Genomic DNA, 19953 nt, shown 5'->3' with positions numbered 1-19953 from the left:
GGCAAGGACCTCATGCTGCATCAGGAGCAGAAGGGCAGATGAGTCACCTGAGAGACAAAACTGGGGATGGCCTGGTTGTATTTCAGCCTCCTTTTAAGGTAACTAACCTAGTCCTAGGAGAGCAGCATCTCACTCTTGAAGAAAGGCGTGAATCCCTTATTGTACATATTTCAAATTCCCCAAGCACATTAAATGGTCTTTACCCTCTGAGTGGGCTGTTGGCTAACTTTTTTTTTTTTAAGTACATATTAGTAATACAGAATGGTAAGGGTTTAAAGGGGAAGTCAATGCTTGTATTTAACATATTTTGATCATTTAAAATCTCTCTGTCTCTCTTGCTCTGTTTTCGCACTCTCTTTCCCCCCTCTCCTTAGGCCCCCTTCCCTTAACGGCCCTAACTTCCAGCATTGTCACAGTTTCACATTTCACAGCTTCCACTGTACACACTAAATATGTGCAGTTTGTTTTATGTTGGTAAAGCTGTTTGGAAAAAGTTCATTAGTGGAAAATAATAGAGTGAAAGTTTTTGTGCTTTTTACCTAATTGAATTTATATCTTTTGAACTTATGACTGCCGTTTTTAATTAACTTAAACTTTTTATTTAAAATATCTAGTAGTTGCATAGTATATGCTAGGTAAGCCCTCTCCCTATCTTGAGGATTCTGTGAATATGTGGAAGTCAAACATCCGTAGCTTACAAATTTTGTCTCAGACTGAGTTCTGTTTTTTTTAAAAAAGGCAGGAGTTAGATAGGTCTAGGGTGCTGAAGGGGTCAGACAAAGCATAGGTTGTTCAGTTTGCAGAGTGAGTCAGAATTCTCCTGAGTGCTTGTCATTATAGGAGCTCTTCCTTCCAAAGCCCTGGCATAACCCGCCTGGCATTTAGTTTGTGTATTTGCATCTTAGAGATGACATACAGTGTTCCCTTTGGAACTTAGCCTGGCTTTTGAAGAGAAATGCCCTCTTGAAATGAGGAGACCTTTTGTGGACTGAAGTTGATCCTTCTACATGACCATACCTCTGTAATGTCAGTACTTTATTTCCTCCCATAACTTGCAACTGTACCTTCTGTTAAACTTCTTTTTCTGACATGACCTGTTTTTTGAGTTACCTTTTTTCATTGAGTTTATTGGTACAATTTAGGTGTATATTATGATCACATTCATCTTAGGGAATTTGCACCTGTACATGATATATCTTGGTTCTTATTTTTTTCCCCATACTCCTTCCCTCTCTCCTATGCCTCCACCCCTCCCTGTTTACAAATGCTTTGTTTCCATTATTTCCTTATTTTTTCTTTCCCTACTTACTTTTCACCCCCTCCCTAGTTTCTCTTCCCTTTTGAACATTTTCTTCCTTTTTCACAATATTTATTATACATTTTAGTCCTCGTTTACGCTTTGTTTCTCACACTAGAGAAACAATTTGGTCTGTGTCCTATCTGTTGCACTTAAAGAGTGTAGTCTCAAAGTGCATCCTTTAGCTGTAAATGATTCTAGTGTATCTTGACGACTATTACTCCATTTTATTAAAAAACCCCTCATCATCTTTACCCATTCACCTGTTCATGGGAATTTGGGCTGATTCCAAGCTTGAGCTATTACAAACTGTGCTACTATAAACATGGGTGCACCTATATCACTGGGATATGATTCTTTTAATTCTTTTGGGAAGATACCCAGGAGAGGAATAGTTGGGTCAAGTGGGACCTCTAGTCCTAGTTCTTTGAGGTATCTCCACACTGATTTCCATAGTGGTTGCACCAGTCTGCACTCCCACCAACAATGGAGAAGGGTTCCTTTCTCGCCACTACCCCACCAGCATTTGTTATTGGTTGATTTCTTGATAGCAGCCATTCTTTCTGGGATGAGATGGAATCTCAGCTTTGTTTTAATTTGCACCTCAGGAATGACTAGTGATGTTGAACTTTTTAAAATATATTTATTTGCTGTTTCTACTTCATCTGAGAAGTATTTATTCATTTCAAATGCCCATTTTTGGATTGGGTCTTTAAATTTGGGAGGTCTGATTTTTTTGGGTTCTTTATATATTCTAGATAGTAGTCGTTTGTCTGAAGAGCACCTGGTAAAAATACTTTCCCACATTGTGGGTTGTCTTTAGTCTGTTGGTGGTTTCTCTTGCTATGCAAAAGCTGTTTTTTTTTTTTGGTTCTGAGGATCGAACTCAGGACCTTGCACTTGAGAGACAGGGGCAGTGCCACTGAGCTAAATCCCCATCCTGAAAAAGCTTTTTAATAAGATGAGATCCCAGTTCATTCTTTGTGGTAGTTCTCATGAGACTGAGGTTTTGTTCATTAATTAGACTTTTCCTACGCCAGTGTCTTCAAGAGTTCTACCTAACCTATCTTCTAGCAGATTTAGTGTTTCTGTTGTTGTATTTAGATCTTTGATCCATTTTGATTTTAGTTTAGTGCGTGGTGAAAGATACGTCTAGTTTTAATCTTCAGCAAGTTGATACCCCGTTTTTCCAGCACCATTAAAGAGGCTGTCTTTCCTGCAGTGAGGGTATTTGGCTCCTTTGTCAAAGATGAGGTGGCTGAGTATGTCTGGAGTCGTTTCTGCATCTTCTAATCTCTTCCATTGCCAGTACTGTGCTGTTTTTATCAGAGTAGCTTTGTTGTATAATTCAGGTTAGCGATTCTGATATCCCCTAGCTTGCCTTTGTTGTCCAGAATTGCTTTTGCTCTTCTAGGTCTCTTCTGGTTCCAAATGAATTTTAGGATTGTTTTCTCTAATTCTGTGAGATATGCTGTTGGAATTTTGATTGGGATTGCATTAAATCTATTTTGGGAGTATGGCCATTTTCATTATATTGGTTCGTCCTACCCAGGAACAAGAGATGTCTTTCCATTTTCTGATATCTTGTGCTCAAATCTTCTTTGATCTCTTTTTTTCAGAATGCTATAGTTTTTTATTTATTAAAAAAAAATTTTTTTTTTGGTACTGGGGATCCAACTTGGGACTTTGTGCTTGTGAGGCAGGTGGCAGAACCGCTGAGCTAAATCCCCGGCCCAGAATGCTATAGTTTTTAAAGTAGAGGTCTTTACTTCCTTTTTTAGATTGATTCCTAGGTATTTCATTTTTTTGGATGCTGCTGTGAAAGGTGTTGTTTCCACAATTCCTCTCTCAGTCTGTTATTTGTGTATAGGAAGGCTGTTGATTTTTGAGTGTTGATCTTGTATCCAGCTACTCTACTGATTTTGGCTATTAAGTCTTGAAGTCTTTTGGTGGAGTTTTTGGTCTTTTATATAGATTATCATATCATCTGCCAATAATGACAATTTAACTTTTTCCTTTCATTTCCTTCTCTTGACTAATTGCTATGGCTAATGTTTTCAGAACTATACTGAACAGGAATGGTGAGAGTGGATATCTTTGCCCTGTTCCTGATTTTAGCATGAAAGATTTCAGTTTTCTTCCATTTAATACATGTTGGCTGTTGGTTTTTCATAGATGGCTTTTATCAGCTTTAGATAAGGACCATCTGTTCCAATTTTCTTAGGGTTTTATCATTGATGGCCGTTGGACTATGTCAAATGCTTTTTCTGCATCTATTGAGATGATCATATGGTTTTTGTCCTTGACTCTGGTAATACAGTATACTCTGGTACACAGAGTAATACTCTGGTAATACATTTATTGATTTATGTATGTTGAACCATCCCTGGGATCCCTGCATCCCTGGGATGAATCCCACTTGGTCAGGGTATATAATCTTCTTGATAATCTTCATTCTGTTTGCCAGTATCTTATTGAAGATTTTTGCATCTCTGTTCATTAGGGAGGTTGGCCTGTAGTTGTCTTTTTTTGTCTGGATCCTTCTCTGCTTTTGGAATCAAGGTAATGCTTGCTTCCAGGAATCAGTTTCAGATTTTTCCACCTCATTGCCCCCAGGATTTGCCTTGGTGAGCTGGAAGTCTGGGCATGCAACTTATTTAAGCATCTTCTCATTGCTGTTTTTTGTTGTTGATGTTTTTGGTTTAATTCCTGGGCTGATGCTTGTAGATTCTTATGGCCGTTATGTTTATTGCTAATATTTAGCACCCTTAGGAAATGACTACTTTTTAGTGATATCTTCCAGGTATAGCAGGCTCGAGTCTGTTGCAAGGTCCTACCTCTTCAGTCCACTAGGGGTGAGAAGTTGCTGCCCACTTGGCCCAGCCCCTGGATCCTTGGCAACGGTCTATAGTATTTTTAATGACCCTTAGGCAATCTCAGTCTTAGCATACCAAGAAGAACAACTGCTTAGAACAACTATGTCACCTTGGCTGAAGTAATACAATCAGCATTAATAATAGCAGCTAACACAGCCTAGAAAATGATAAGCTGTGGTAACTATTAATTTGCCACCTTTAATTGTATGAACTCGGTTTGTGGTTATATAACAAAAAATAAAACCAGAAATATGTTTATAGTAAATAAGCCCTCAATATTTCAAATTTGCCCTCCAGGGGAAAAATTTAGAAGGAGTTGAGGGGGTGGTATAAATGATTTTAATGTGTGGCTATTAAATTTTACAGTCACTCAGACTTAAAGCTTAAAAGTTAATTTTATTGTCCTTTGAGTCCTCCTTAAAAGAATAAAATACCTTCATTGGTTGGGGCTGCTGTAATAAACTACCTTAAACTGATTATTAAATTATTGTTCACAGTTCTGGAGGTTGGAAAGTCCAAGATCAAAGAACATGTAGATTTGATGTCATATGATGATGGCCCATTCTGGGTAGCCATCTCTGTGACACCTTAATGGGATCTTCTCTATGTCCAGTGGTGGAGGGAGCGAACAAGCTCCCACAGCCCTTTTGATAAGGGCACTAATCTTATGTGACAGTCAACACTTTATGACCCCATTCTTCAAAAGTTCTACCTCTTAATTCTGTCCTGTTGGCTTTTATCTATACAGCACGTTGCGCAGAAATAGTAAATAATGAACAGAAGCTCTTAAGAATTAACTTTATATCCCTTTCCTTTGAGGTCTGTGACCTTTTCATCTTTACCCTATTTTATCTTTTTCATAATTTTTAGTATCTGTTGAGGGTTTTTTTTTTTTAATGTCCTAGGAGTCTACTTGAGTACAACATAGGCGGCTCTGTAATAATCACTTTGTGAGTATTTGTTCATTCATCAGGTTATGGTGAGTTTTTGAGTACAGGTCTGGTCTCCAGTTGCTGAGGAAGGAATTATTTAAATTAGTTGATAACCATTCATTAATTCATTTAAACTAATGTTTATTAAACATTTACTATTTATTAGACACTTGTATAAATTGAGAATACCAGGACAAACAACATAGTTCTTATTCTCCCAGACCTTAAGCTCTAGAGAAGAATAAAACAGTACAGAAGTAAATAAAAGTAATTTAAATGATGCTATTTGCAGTGTGGAACATGAAGTGACATGTAATTGACAGAAGTGAGTAATTGTTGTGGTATTTAAGCAAGAGCTTTCTGAGAAACTTGTAGTTAAACTACTAGTTGAAAGTCAAGTAAAACTAAGCCTCATGAAAGGTCTGGGTATAGAATACTCTGAAGTGTCAAATTATTGGAAAGACTCTGAGCCAGGAATCAATATAAATTTTTACAAAATTTTAAAAACTCACATTCCTTGACGGTAATGCTATTTTTCATAATATATGTATATGATGGTTTTTTTTAACCATGGTAAATAGTAATTACATGTACCATAGCTTTAAATATAGATCAGAACTGAAAATTTCTTTTTCTCCTGTAGTATAACATCTTTTCTCTTCTTTCTCTTCTTTCCTATCTTCCTTTTTTCCTCTCTCCCTCCTTCCCTCCCTCCCCTTCTTTGCCTGCCTTCTTTCTCCCCTTTTAATATTCAGCATGTATGCCATTTCACTTGTTTTTTCTGTCCGAAGTGTTTAGAAATACTTTTGATGTCAGTAAACATGGGTTTACAACATTTTTATGAGTACTATTGTATTCAGTTGGGTGGATGAAACATTTTAAAGAATTCCATATAATTGTGTATCTGTTCATAATTTTTACTATATTTTGGAAATATATTGCCATAGACAACATGGAGATCTTGTTTATTAATTTTCTTACAGTAAATACCTAGAAGTAAAATTGCTTTCCAGGAAAGTTTTACTAATTAATATTAACAGAACAGTGCATATAAGCCCATTTTCCCGTATTGTCATGAATACTTTTTAGTAGTCCTTATTCGTTTTGCCAGTCTGATATGTTCAAAATCCCTTTAAAGAAAACAGGGGGCTGGGGATTTAGCTCAGTGGTTCTGTCGCCTACCTCGCAAGTATAAGGTCCTGAGTTCGATCACCAGTACCAAAAAAAAAAAACAGATAGGGAGTGAGAGTATAGTCCATCGAGAGAATGCTTGCCAAGCATACACAAGGCTCTGAGTTAGATCCCAAGCATCTAGTGGGAATCCTCCCTCCCAAAAAGTATGTTTCATTGAATGCAAATGACATTGAATGTCGTTATGTTACTTGCTGTTTTTACTTTGAGAATAGCTGACTCGGGTCTTCTTATTTTTTACTGTGTTATGCTTTTTCTTAAGAATTTAAGTCCTTTTTATATACATATAATAAGCCTTTGTCATTTGTTACAAATGATATTTTCTTTGTGTTTAGTGCAATATTGGAAATGAAACCTAGGGCCTCATACACATGAAGCAAGCACTATTCTATTTACCACTGAACTATATCTTCAGCCTTTTGTTTTTTTCTTAATTTTCAGTTCAATATAGGTGTTTAATTTTTAGCTTTCTAGCTTCTGGGGAAGTCAGAAGGATGGGAGAATGGATATTAAGTATCAGTTTTCTGTTTTCATCATATCACCAGGAAGCCTAGTCCTGATGCTCCAAGGAACCTGCCCTTGTAAACCTCCTCTGTCGTTTTGTGTCCTTAATGATAAGAATTCGGTCAAGATACATAGATGGCCATGCAGATGTTTTGCCAGAGTTTATTGTAAAGTAGACACCGAGTTAGCCCTTCCAAGTCAGAAGGCAGTGTCTGCGGACATGTGCACCACTGTTACCCTGGATTATCTTTTTATGCACACAAGAGTTACCCTTGGGAGCTCAGGGAACTCGGGTGGTTATGATGTTTATCAGCATTTTACTTCGAAAATACTTGGAATTGCAGAGTATCTTCCTGTCCTTTTCATTCCTTCTTCTTTTTGTGGTACCAGGATCGAACGTGGGACCTTGCGCTTGCGAGGCAGGTAGCAGAGCCACTGAGCTAAATCCCTGGCCTTCCTGTCCTTTTCAGATGATCAGTGTTCCCTCAGGGGGATTTCTTATAAAAGAAATTTAGGAAAGATAAGTTGTTAATTTAAACTAGGTCCCAGCCCAGGGCAAGAGTGTCTTTAAAGAATATTTCCTTTCTTAACATTATTGGGCTGTTAGCTATGACAGCCAGGAATGGTGAATGCCTTGTTTTAGAAATAGAGGCCCTGTGTCTTTGGGTCTAAGATCATTAAAGTCTTTGTGTCTTTAACTATATATTTAACTATAATTGCCAGACCATGCTATTTTGGGCTTCTCCTTTGTCCCTCAGGCCTGCTAATGTCTACCTGCCTGACAATCACAATCATATATAAAAGAGATAAATTATCATATAGATAAGAAATGATGAAAACTGAAGATATCGTGTCTCTTATTTTTGATTAATTTATGTGAAGAATTAATTTTTCCCTTCTTTTCAGCACTTGCTAGATGTATTTTCTTTGAAGCATCTGACGAGATTGACCCTGCAGGATCGTATTACCAAGTCTCTTCTTCATTTGCACAAGAAGAAGAAACCTCCCAGCATCAGTGCCCAGTTTCAGGTTATTTCCAATTTTATTTATACCAAACAAGATTGTGTTTCTTTCCAGTTGTCGTTGAAAGATCAAAATGATCTGCAAGAAACTTGACTAGGATGATTATGTGACTAAAGAATCATATTTTAATGGTCACTTTGTAAAGAGGTACCTAAGATGGTAAAAATAAGTCACCTCCCTTTTTATTTTTCATCTATATGCCTCTGGATAGTGCATTTCCCAATGGGTAATTCATTACTTTCAATGTGATCAGAATGTGAAAGGAAATTATTATAAACAAAATCTGCCTTGAAACCCTACTGCCCAGGTGTAGTCATTGTTAGCGTAATGATTTTTTTTGGTAGTAAACCTTTTGCCATTGCCATCAGTATTTAACTAAGAGACTGTAGCGTTTTGTGTGTTTGTGTTAGTTTTTAACCTTAGAAATTCAGATGTTTTTTTCTTTTGGCATTTAGGCATAAATACAATAATAAATTAACCATGTAGTGTCCAGAATAAGTGTTTACAAGGTACTTTTCTAAATTATCTCTTCTGTTCTTAAATCATTTCTTTCCAAAGTTCTGTTCATTTGATAGATATTACGAAAATAAGTTGAAAGTTTTGTAGATAACTGTACTTTGCTTATATCACAGAAGCACCATTTCCTTGTCTGTGGTAGCTATATTTCTACGTAATACTTTTTAAAATCCTCCTTTTAAAGCCAGGATGTTTGAATACAAATTATCTTACTAACGTGTCATTATATATGTTATTTGGTTTATAAGCACGGGAAAAGGAAACCCAAACAAATGCCAGTGGTCTTGCTAATTGAAAAGATGGAGATAAAGGTAGAGGCAACTAGAATTTGTGGTGCATTGTAGTGGAGAGGAGGAAGCTGCACAGAAGAAAGTGACACATCTACGGAGCGATCTCGAGTATATGACTGACTGCTGATCTGTGCAGATGTGAGGGAAAATTACATAAGATTGAGGAAAGAACCACTAGAATCCTGTAGATAAGACAGTTTACTTATACATGTGCGTGTATACACACACACACACACACACACACACACACACGCACATACTAGTTCTATTCCCACCAGCCAGAATGGAGTACCTGTTGGTACATGGATCAGAACAACTTTGCTTTAGTAATGAGACTAAAATAGTACAAGTGTAAAGGCTGCTCTGCCCTGCCTTTATAAAATTTAAAGGCAAGTCTTCAAAGAACTAAAGTCATTCTAATTTAACTGCATGCCAAGGAAAATATCTGTTATTGAAAGAAGTCCAACAGCATTAAGCATGATGTCTAGCATCCAATCAGAAATTACTTAGCATGCAAAGAATCAGGAAAATAATCCATAACAGGGAGGATAGCCAGACATTTTGACATATGCCTGTAATCCCAGCACTTGGGAGACTGAGGCAGGAGGATTGCCATGAGTTCGAGGCCACCTTGGACTGCATAGTTTAAGGCCAGCCTGAACTATGTGACAAGACCCCGTCTCAAAAAAAAAAGGATAAGGATTGTTCAAAATAGACCTAAAAATGACAAGATGATATAAATAATAGGTAAAAATTTCAAAATAGCCATCATGAGGGGCTGGGGATTTATTTAGCTCAGTGGCGCCTCAAGAGCACAAGGTCCTGAGTTTGATCCCTGGTATGTGGAGGGACTCATAATAGCCATTATGAATCTTTTAAACATGCCCATAAATGTAACAACAGACATGAATATGATGGGAAAAAAATAGAATACAGATGTTTGGAATGACAGAGTCTCTGTACACTGCCCAGGAAGAAGGAGCTGTTATATAACCTCCCTCCTCTCTTCCATTTCCCATTACAACCAACAAAGAAAGAAAGGGGGGTGGGGTAAAGGCTCAAATGGCATTTTTAAAGATTAAAAATGTATTATTTGATAATAGGAAACCCAGTGGAATTAACATTTATTAGATAGTTCAGAAGTAGTAAATTTGAAGCCCTATTTAGTTTAAAGCTCTGAAAGAAACAACAAAGATGGGAAAAAGAAAATGACATCAGTAACTTAGTGGGATAATATCAACTTGTCTAACTGGGTGTGATTGGAATCTTAGAAGGAAACGAAAGAGAGGAGTGTGCAGAAAAACATTTGAAGAAATAAAAACCAAAATATTTTTTGACTTGGTAAAAAAAATACAAAGAGGGGCTGGGCATTTAGCTTAGTGGTTCTGCCACCTACCTCGCAAGCGCAAGGACCCAAGTTTGGTCCCTGGTACCCCCCCCCCAATACAAAGATCAAAGAACATCATTAAAACATAAGCAGAAAAAACAAAAATACACCAAGGTACATGATATCAAATTGCTAAAACCAGTTATAGAAAGAACACTTTAAACATAGAGGGAAATAAGAAATGTTAGGTGCAGGGAAGATAAGAAAACAGCGGATTTCTCATCAGTATAAAGGCCAGAAGACAACAAAGTGGTTTTAAAAGATTGCAATACACAGTCATTCTGGAATTCTCCATGTATCGAATATATATTTTTAAATGAATGTTAGAGACTTTTCAGAAAAAAGTTGAATTCATCATTACCGGATCTATAATAACAGAAATACTAAACATAAACATTGACAAATAATGGTGGTAAAAAGCACTGGAAATTTGGGACTACATATATAGTACTGGAATGATAGAAATGTAGCTTAGTTGAAAAATTCTTTTTCTCCTTTTAAAAATCTTTTAAAAAAGATAATTGGTTGTAGCAAACAAAAACAACAGTATATTGTGGGCTAGAAATAAAATGGATGGAAGAAAGTAAGGCTTGAAAGAATAATGTTGCAGAGTTTTTTTACACTGAACAGAAAATGACAATGTTATTTGAAGATAAGCTGATAAAGGTGAAAATCGTAGGGTAATTCTTTAAAGAAATTAGGAGTATAGGTAATGAGCCAATAGCAAAACTACAGTAGAATCAGTCCTAAAATGTGCGGAAAAAAGATAAAAGAAAGATCTGATTGACAAATAAAAATAAATACCAAAGTGGCAAGGAGATACACACACAATTAGCTCAGTCTCTTGGTAAATCCCCAACCTAGCTATAGTTTGGGATATTCCTTCTTGAGAGTTTGTCTCCAGCAGTAAATGTCAGTTGTAAATGAGTCAATGCCTCTGATCACCAAACTTTCTAAGTAGTTAAAACTTTAAGTGGGATGATGCAACTTGGTCATAGAGGGAAGAACTATGCAGTGTTTACACATAGAACCCTGTGTGAAAGTGTAGCCACTTCATAGGTACCATGCCCCTGCTCAGTTCCTTAACAGAGCTTTTTGGCTTTTTCTTGATATAATGCTATTGCTGAAATATTTGCGTAAATCTGCTGCCCCTCTCTTGGCCTGACAAGCAGACTCAGCTTGGCTGCTCAGGACCCCTGGGCTGCTGGGAGGTAAATCCACTATAGTTGTGTTATTAGTTAGAACACTCCTTTGCTTGAAGTAGTGGAGAGTTTTGTGGGGTTTTTTTGGTACCGCGGATCAAACTTGGGTCTTTGAGCTTGCAAGGCAAGCGGTGGAACCACTGAGCTAAATCCCCGGCTGCTTGAAGTAGTGGAAAGTAAAATTTCTCTCTTCTACTTCTCAGATAAGTAAACTTCAAATGGAGAAAATTACCAGGGATAAAGAGGAATATTTCATAATGATAAAGGGGCAACATACGGTGAATATGTAATCCTAAGTATGTGTTCATTAAGCAGTGGAGCTCCTAAATACTTCAGTGGAAACCTCATGGAACTAAAAGAAAAAATAAATCTATAATTATTCTTGTGAACACTTTAGTACACATTTCAGTAATCAGTAAGATAAGTAGACAAGGAAGGAAATGGAAGACTTGAACAGGACTGTTAGCCTGCAGTGGCCTAATTAAAATGAATAAAACATCCCAGTCAACAACTGGAGAATGTACATTCATTTTATGTGCTTATGGAACATTTTCGAAGATAGAACATAAATGGCTATAAAATAAACCTTAACGAATTTAAGAGTTAAAATTGTATAAAATATTTTATCTAAGATTGAAATGGATTAAAGATCTAAATATTAAAACAGAAACACTAAACTGGCTGGAAGATAGAACTCTTGAAGACATTGGCATAGGAAAAGACTTTATGAACAAAACCTCAGTAGCGTGGGAACTAGCCCAAAGAATCAACAACTGGGATCTCATCTTATTGAAAAGCTTCTGTACTGCAATAGAAACCACCAACAGAGCTAAGAGACAACCTACAATGTCAGAAAACATTTTTAGCAGCTGTACCTCAGACAAAGGACTACTATCTAGAATATATAAAGAGCTTAAAAACCCAGGCCCCCCCAAATATAAAGACCCAATTCAAAAATGGGCATCTGAAATGAACAGACTTTTCTCAAAGAAGTAAAGGCAGCAAATAAATATATGAAAAAATGTTCAACATCAGTGGTCATTCAAGTGATGCAGATGAAAACAACACTGAGATTCCACCTCACCCCACAAAGAATGGCTGCTATCAAGAAATCAACCAATAACAAATGCTGGTGGGGTTATGGGGAGAAAGGAACCCTTCTCCATTGTTGCTGGGAGTGCAGACTGGTACAACCACTGTGGAAGTCAGTATGGAGATACCTCAAAGAACTAGAACTTGAGGTCCCATTTGACCCAACTATTCCTCTGCTGGATGTCTTCCCAAAAGAATTAAAAGAATCATACCACACTGATATATGTGCACCCATGTTTATAGCAGCACAGTTTGTAATAGCTAAAGCTTGGAAACAGCCCAAGTGCCCATCAACTGGAAACTGGATAAAGATGATGTGGTTTTTAAATAAAATGGAGTACTACTCAGCCATAAAGAATGACAAACTGGAGACATTTATAGCTAAATGGATGCATATTGAGGCCATACTCTTAAGTGAAATAAATAGGACACACGTGTAAATACCGAACAGTTTTTCTGGTGTGAGAAACTAAAAGTGTAAATAAGGATTAAAATGATTAAAGTGAATAATTGATAATGTAAAAATAGGAAGAAAAGGTCCACAGGGGTAGGGGAAGTGAGAAGGGTAGGGGAAAGAAAAGAAGGGAAAGGAAAAATTATGAGAAAAGGAAAAAATGGAAACAAAGGTTTTGCAAACAGGGAAGGGTGGAGGGAGTGAAGGGAGGGCAGGGAATGGGGAAAAAATAAGAACCAAGATACATCGTGTACAGGTACAAGCACCCAGTGATAAGTGTAAATGTATACCTAAAATGTACCAATAAAAGAATTTAAGAAAAAAAATTTTTTATCTGACCATAATAGAATTAAGCTAAAAATCAAAAAAGGATAACCATCCTCAAATAGTTGGAAAATAAAAAACCAGACTTCTGAATAATACCTAGTCAAAGTGAGGAGAAAAATTAAAAATATTTTTAAAAACAAATTTTCAATGGAATGAACTATCAAAATTTGTGCATTGCAACTAGAGCAGTACTCCAATGTTAATCTATAGCATTGAATATATGAACATATTGAATATGTTCTTAGAAAAGGAGATCTGTCTTAAGTCAGTAATCTAAGCACCTACCTTAATAAACTAGAAAAAGAATATATTAAACCCAGAGCATTCAGAAAGATGGAAATAAAAAGGTAACAGGAGGGGCCGGGGATTTAGCTCAGTGGTTTTGCTGCCTGCTGCCCCAAAACAAGGACCTGAGTTCAATCCTTGGTACCACAAAACAAAAAAGATAACAGGAGAACTGGGGATTTAGCTCAGTGGTTCCACTGCCTGCCTCAAAAGTGCAAGGTCCTGAGTTCGATCCCCGGTACCAAAAAAAAAAAAAGAACAGGAGAGTTCAGTGAAAGTGAAATAAAAAAAATAGAGAAAAATCAAGGAAACCAAAGGTGTAGTTCTTTGAACAGATTAAAAAATTGATCTCTCGCTAGACTAATTTGGAAAAAAGAAGCTACAGATTGTCCTTATTTGGAGTGAAAGAGAGGACATCACTACATACTGTAGAAACATTAAAATTAAAGCAGTGGAGTGCTACATTACTGGATACCCTATTGGATGAATTTTAAAGTTCTTCAAAAATGCATACATTTGAATAAAGTTGCTTAAAGAGATGTGAAAAATAGTAACACATTTTCAGTACTTAATCTGACATGTCTTCATTGTTTACTGTTATCGTTATCAGCTTTAGGATTGAATTACCATCCTTATCTGTATCCTAAATTTCATCAAAATGGGAATATACAGTTTTCTTTTTAGAAGAAACAAACACTTTTCTATGTATGTGTAGACTGTTTTTACATATTCTACCAATATTATTTATTTTATAAATTTATTTTTTGCCAGTTTGGAATTAGAGCGTATGCTAACTATATTGCTTTGAATTATAGGCATCATTAAGCAAGCTGATGGAGACACTAGGTCAAGCAGAACCATATTTCGTGAAATGCATTCGCTCCAATGCTGAAAAGGTAAAAATGTTCTGTGAATGATATTGTTCAGCTCAGGTTACTTCAAACCAAGATTTAAATCCTTTTTTAAAGAGAATGACTGGAGAGGAAGAGAGCTATCTATAATTTTTGCAAGGAAAATAGTGTTTTATAAATACCTTCTATGGCTCTTCTAACTTACACTTTTTTTTGTCTATAATGTGTGTGGGCTTGATTTAGCATCTCTAGAACTGGAGAAGCAAACAACCTCTTGAAATTTCTTTAGAAATAAATTTTCTCTGTCAAACTTTTGTTACTCCAAAGGTTAATCTCTCTTGTTTGGATATGTGCTATACTTCTTTTTCTTTTTTGGTACCCGGGATTGAACTTGGGTCCTTGTGCTTGAGAGGCAGGCAGCACAACCACTGAGCCAAATCCCTGACCCCTGTACTTCTTATAAAAATTGCTTCATTTTTTTTTCATGTTTAGAGGTTCTTGTCCCTGTAACTTAGAGAAGAGCCCGTGGTCATTCTTGATTCCTTTCTCTTTCCTATGACAGTTTCTATAATTAAGAAACATAGCAAATTCAAAACATAAAAATAAATATTTCTTTGTAAATAAATATTCATGTAAATGTTTGTCATTTTTATTTGTGCTTATCATAGGAAAAAGTAGTTCCCAGCCTAAACAGCAAAATAAAATAGGAATTATGTTCAGCTTTCTCACTTTTTAATGAAATAATCTGCAGCTTTGCTATTTAAAATTTTAGACAAGTTACTTGATATCTTAGTCACTTTGTTCATTGTTGAGACATAGTCCCCAACACCCATTTCTTTTTTTTTTTAATATACATATTTATTGGTACATTTTAGGTATAAAATACATTTACATTTATCATTGGGTGTTTGTACCAGAACATCTTAGTTTTTATTTTTTCTCCCATTACCTGTACACCCTTTACCCCCTCCACCCTTCCCTGTTTACACAGAGGTTGATTCCATTTTTTTTTCTTCATAATTTTTTCTTTCCCTTCTTCCCTTTCCCCTTTCCCTTCCACCATCCCCAAACCCTTGGACCTTTTCTTATTTCAAATTATCAATTATTCATTTTAATCATTTTCATCCTTACTTACACTTTCAATTTCTCACACTAGAGAAACTATTCGGTATTTACACGTGCGTCCTATTTATTTCACTTAAGAGTATGGCCTCAATATGCATCCATTTAGCTATAAATGTCTCTAGTTTCTCATTCTTTATGACTGAGTAGTACTCCATTTTATTTAAAAACCACATCTTCTTTATCCAGTTTCCTGTCGATGGGCACTTGGGCTGTTTCCAACCTTTAGCTATTACAAACTGCCAACAACCCATTTCTTAAAGAAAGAAAGGTTTATTTCAGCTCACAGTTTGCAGAGGTTTCAGTCCATAGCCAGCTCCAAGGCAGGGTGGACAGGAAGCAGAGACCATCAAGGAAGGAGCAGGGAAGGGAGCTAAATCCTCCCAGCTCACATCCCCAGTGACCCACCTAACAGCAAGCCAACTATAAGCCCCTATAGTATGGTCACCTTCCACAGCCTCCTGGCTATGAGCTCCAGGCTTTTGAGGGAAATCTAGATATAAATCATTATACTTGATTATTCTGTGGCTTAAATATTTTAATTTGTGCTTTATGTACTACAAACATGAACTAATAAAAATTAAAATGAAAAAATATTTTCATATATGTAACAATAAACTATAATTGTAGGAGTAACGTTATTGCTTTGTGACCATATATGTTAATATCTGTAAAGTGCCTAGTACCTGCTGTAATAAGTAGTTATTAAATGTTAGCTCTTCTCTTATAGTTATTAAATGTTAGCTCTTCTCTTAAAAAAGAAGCTGTTACATTTAAGTAGAAGTTTGAGTTTCAGTTGTTAATTGAGATCTTGCTATACATAGAGTTCAACTAATGATGGGGATTTAGCTCAGTGGTATTGCACCTGCCTTGCAAGTGCAAGGTCCTGAGTTTGATCCCCGGTACCACAAAAAAAAAAAAAAAAAAAAAAAAAGAGTTCAGTTAATGAAGTATTTCAGACTGCAGAATTACTAAGTGTTAACTATTGTTATTTGACATTAATTGCTCATTTGATTTTTTTTCTTTTTCCTTGATAGGTAGTGTGTTTCATCTAGCTTCAGGAAAAAATACTTGAGTTTGCCTTAGAGGATCACTGAAAGTACTATTTAGGGAACAGAGACATATCAGAAGCTCCAAGTATATCTTATTTTGAATATCCAAAAAGATGTCTAATGAGATATCTTGGAGCAATAGGGTGTTGAGATTGGTGCTGAGTGGCTACCTGCCGTTAGCGTCTCCTTGTCAGTTCCTGTAATGAACAGATTAATTCTGAGGGACTACAAGATTTTTTTTAAGTGCTTCGTGCTAATACCATCAACAAAAAGTATTAAGGAAGTAAACTACTCTCACCTTATAGTGGAAAAAGAATCTTAGCTCTCATTTAACCAAGGCAACTGACAGACAGACATTTTCTTGTGGGCTTACAGGTAAAATCAAACAAAATATAAAAATACAAGCTAGGTGTGGTAACACATGCCTATAGTCCCAGCACTGGGAAGGCTAAATCAGGAGGATCTGCCTTTGCAGCCAGACACCTTAGAAGCTTAGTTTTCTCTCTTTCCTCCAGGCTCATCAGAACTTTTCTGAAGCTACTATCTAGGATGTTAACCTGTCCTGTTGCCTTGGCTGTGTTTGACCCGACAACCTCCAGTCAGTCCCTAAATACTAAAAAGTTAGGCTTATGAGACATACAATAATTTGGAGACAGTACTATTCTGGGTTCACCTTTTTCCATTTGTTTTGTTTTAGCTGCCCTTAAGATTCAATGATGCCTTGGTACTCAGACAGCTCCGATACACAGGAATGCTAGAGACAGTTCGGATTCGCCAGTCAGGATACAGCTGCAAATACTCTTTTCAGGTTGTGCTTCTTATTGATATTCACATATTCACATCATGTTAATATTTTCACATATATTACCTATTTATTTAGAGCTCACTTGTTAATTTCTCTTAATTTTTCCTTTCTCTTCCACCTTTATATACAGAATCAAAAAGAGTATACTCCTTTTTGTTGAATACCAGCAATCTCATTAAACTTATGTTGTAATAGAATCCAGTAATCACTGTTCTCATCTGATCAGTGTGTTTACCAATAATAAATTGGCTGATAATGCAGTTCTTTGCACTGATTGCTCCCGTAATTGAAGTAGTCAGTCAGAATTATCTAGACACAAGAGAGTTTTCCTAGCAGGATTTGCTTTCATGGGAAGTTACTAGGAAGGTACACAGCTATTATTATCAGCTACTGCTGCTATGGCTGTAGAAATTATATTGGAATCTTTGCTGTACTGCAAAAGAAATCTGTATTCTTAGCAGGAGGATCATAATTTCAAGGCAAGCCTGGGCAACTTAGTGACTTGGTGAGACCCTGTCTCAGAATTTTAAAAAATACTTATTAAAAAAAAATGGGCTGGGGATGTAGCTCAGTGTGTGAAGGCCCTGGGATCAATCCCCAGTATGTAAAATAAAAAGTTCCCACATTAGCTTTTTTTGTTTGTTTCCTGGCTAGGAATTTCAGGTTCTTGGTAAAAAAATCTTTTCTTTGGTCTTTGATGCATATTTCTCCAAAGAGATAATTAACTTCTGCCTTTCTTCTTCTGTTTTCATTTGATAGCATTATATGCAGAACTCAGTTTCTTTCTCCTTCCTCATGTTTTTAAAGTTAACCTTTTATAATATCTTAAATTAACAACCACCTTTTTGGTTTCATCCTGTTTAAAAGAATAAGATGAAGGGATAATTAACTTGTTTAGTATTTCATTTACATACAATTCTCTTGTGATTTTACAGCATTTTCTTTTTATTTTTCAGGATTTTGTGAGCCACTTTCATGTACTTCTTCCCCAAAATATTATTCCATCCAAATTTAACATTCAGGATTTCTTCTGGAAAATAAATGTTAATGCAGATAATTACCAAGTTGGAAAAACCATGGTAAATATAATATATATGTATATCTATATATCTATATATATTCTTGTCAAAACTGAGTACATTTTAGTTTTTTAATGATAATGTCAGTTGTCAACTGAGAATTTTTATTTAAAAATAGTGTGTATCAGATTCATAAGGAAATTGATTAGGCTAAGGTTTTAAAAATAATATAGCCAGTATTAACAGAACTTCTGGTCAGTGCTCTAGTTGTGACTGTAATTTTAGCTGTAATTTAAACCATCTCTGACTAGATATTCTGCTATCATTGTCAACTCACTTACCCAAGGAAACTTTATCCAGATTCCTCCATGGACCTTAATTTATCAGCTCCTTTCTTTCACCCCTTTTCCATCTATCAGGCTAGAAACCATAATCATTTGGCTCACCCCTCAATATAATGCTTTTACAAAGTTCTGTTTCTCTTTTTTCATACAAATGATTTTACATCTCTCATTTTTCCTTCTTCCTGCTTCTATTTTATTTCTTTTCCTTAGCTCTTCTCATCTAAGTTACCTTTAGAATGAATAAATGTTCATCTGCTACTAGTCTATTTTAGCCATTCTGTATAACTTACTTTACTCTTTTTTTTTTTTGGTACTGGGGATTGAACTGAGGTCCTTGCATTTGCGAGGCAGGCGGTGGAACCACTGAGCTAAATCCCCGGCCCCCTACTTTACTCTTATTAAAAGCATCTTAATATATTTTCTGTTGGCCTCTTGTCAGTAATAATCCCCCAGTAACCTCCTTATTAAATTCAAACATCTTCCTCTTTTTAAAGAGCCTCCATATTGTGACTTTACATGTTCAGTATCCTCTTCATGAAAATGAATTGTTCTGTTGTCCTCTGTACATACCTTTATTGTTGTTTCAACTCCTTGCGTTACTCAGGTGAAATCTTCTGTCCTTAGCCTTTATTAGTTTATTGTTTTCTTCTTAAAGTACATAATATCTACCTGCACTTAAAAGGTGAAGTGCAAATTCTATTTCCAAAGGGATGTGTCTTAGTTTATTTTTGTTTACTCTAAGAATTTATTCAGGGAAGGAAGAAGTAAATAACCTGATCAGTAACTTTGGCCAATAAGTCTTTGATGAATGCTGAATTTAAAAATGCTGCTGTCATTGGTTTATTCACATGATGATTAAGTTTCAAGATATGGGTCTCAAGTTTTCCCCACTAACACCCTTGAAAAATATGATATATTATTAGTATATTGATTCATTATGAAAGTGATTTTCCCAAGGAAATGTATCCAGTTTCTGCCAGTGGAATTTTTGTACTCTTGCTCATCCTATTTCCCTTCCTATATTCTAGTATCTTCTCTTCTATTTGAGAATGACTACTTTAGATAAACTGATGCGGACTTCATTTTTCCGTCCTTCATTTCCATGTCTGCATTGTATTTGTTCTTGTCTAAAAGCTTGCCACAGGAAGAATAATTCATGGAAACAATTTTTTTATTTCTTCTTAAGCTAAATTCCCTGTGTTTCTTCCTTGTGGTAGATCTTCCTAAAGGAGCAGGAACGACAGCACTTACAAGATCTGCTTCACCAAGAGGTGCTCCGTAGAATCGTGTTGTTGCAGCGATGGTTCCGGGTATTGCTGTGTAGACAGCATTTCCTCCATCTGAGACAGGCAGCCATTGTTATCCAGGTGTGAAGCAGAGTATT

At 36.0% G+C, this 19953-nt stretch overlaps 1 protein-coding gene across 20 annotated transcripts in view; it reads left to right on the top strand.

Annotated features, from left to right (window-relative positions):
* The window catches only part of Myo9a (myosin IXA), a 305400-nt gene that overhangs the window by 202241 nt on the left and 83206 nt on the right, over positions 1–19953 (top strand). For all 20 annotated transcript variants that reach the window (XM_087198928.1, XM_087198925.1, XM_087198926.1 and 17 more), the window contains 5 exons: positions 7707–7829; positions 14192–14272; positions 17099–17209; positions 18163–18285; positions 19787–19936. In XM_087198928.1, coding sequence (XP_087055054.1) covers positions 7707–7829; positions 14192–14272; positions 17099–17209; positions 18163–18285; positions 19787–19936 — 588 coding nt within the window. The remainder of the gene's footprint in view (positions 1–7706; positions 7830–14191; positions 14273–17098; positions 17210–18162; positions 18286–19786; positions 19937–19953) is intronic.

Source organism: Heterocephalus glaber, unplaced genomic scaffold (genome assembly GCF_053883595.1).
Source record: "Heterocephalus glaber isolate CG9 unplaced genomic scaffold, H.glaber_assembly_v1.0 deba00001689, whole genome shotgun sequence".
NCBI lineage: Eukaryota > Metazoa > Chordata > Mammalia > Rodentia > Bathyergidae > Heterocephalus > Heterocephalus glaber.
Note: the sequence above shows the minus strand (reverse complement) of the source record. Positions and strands in the feature narration are given on the sequence as shown.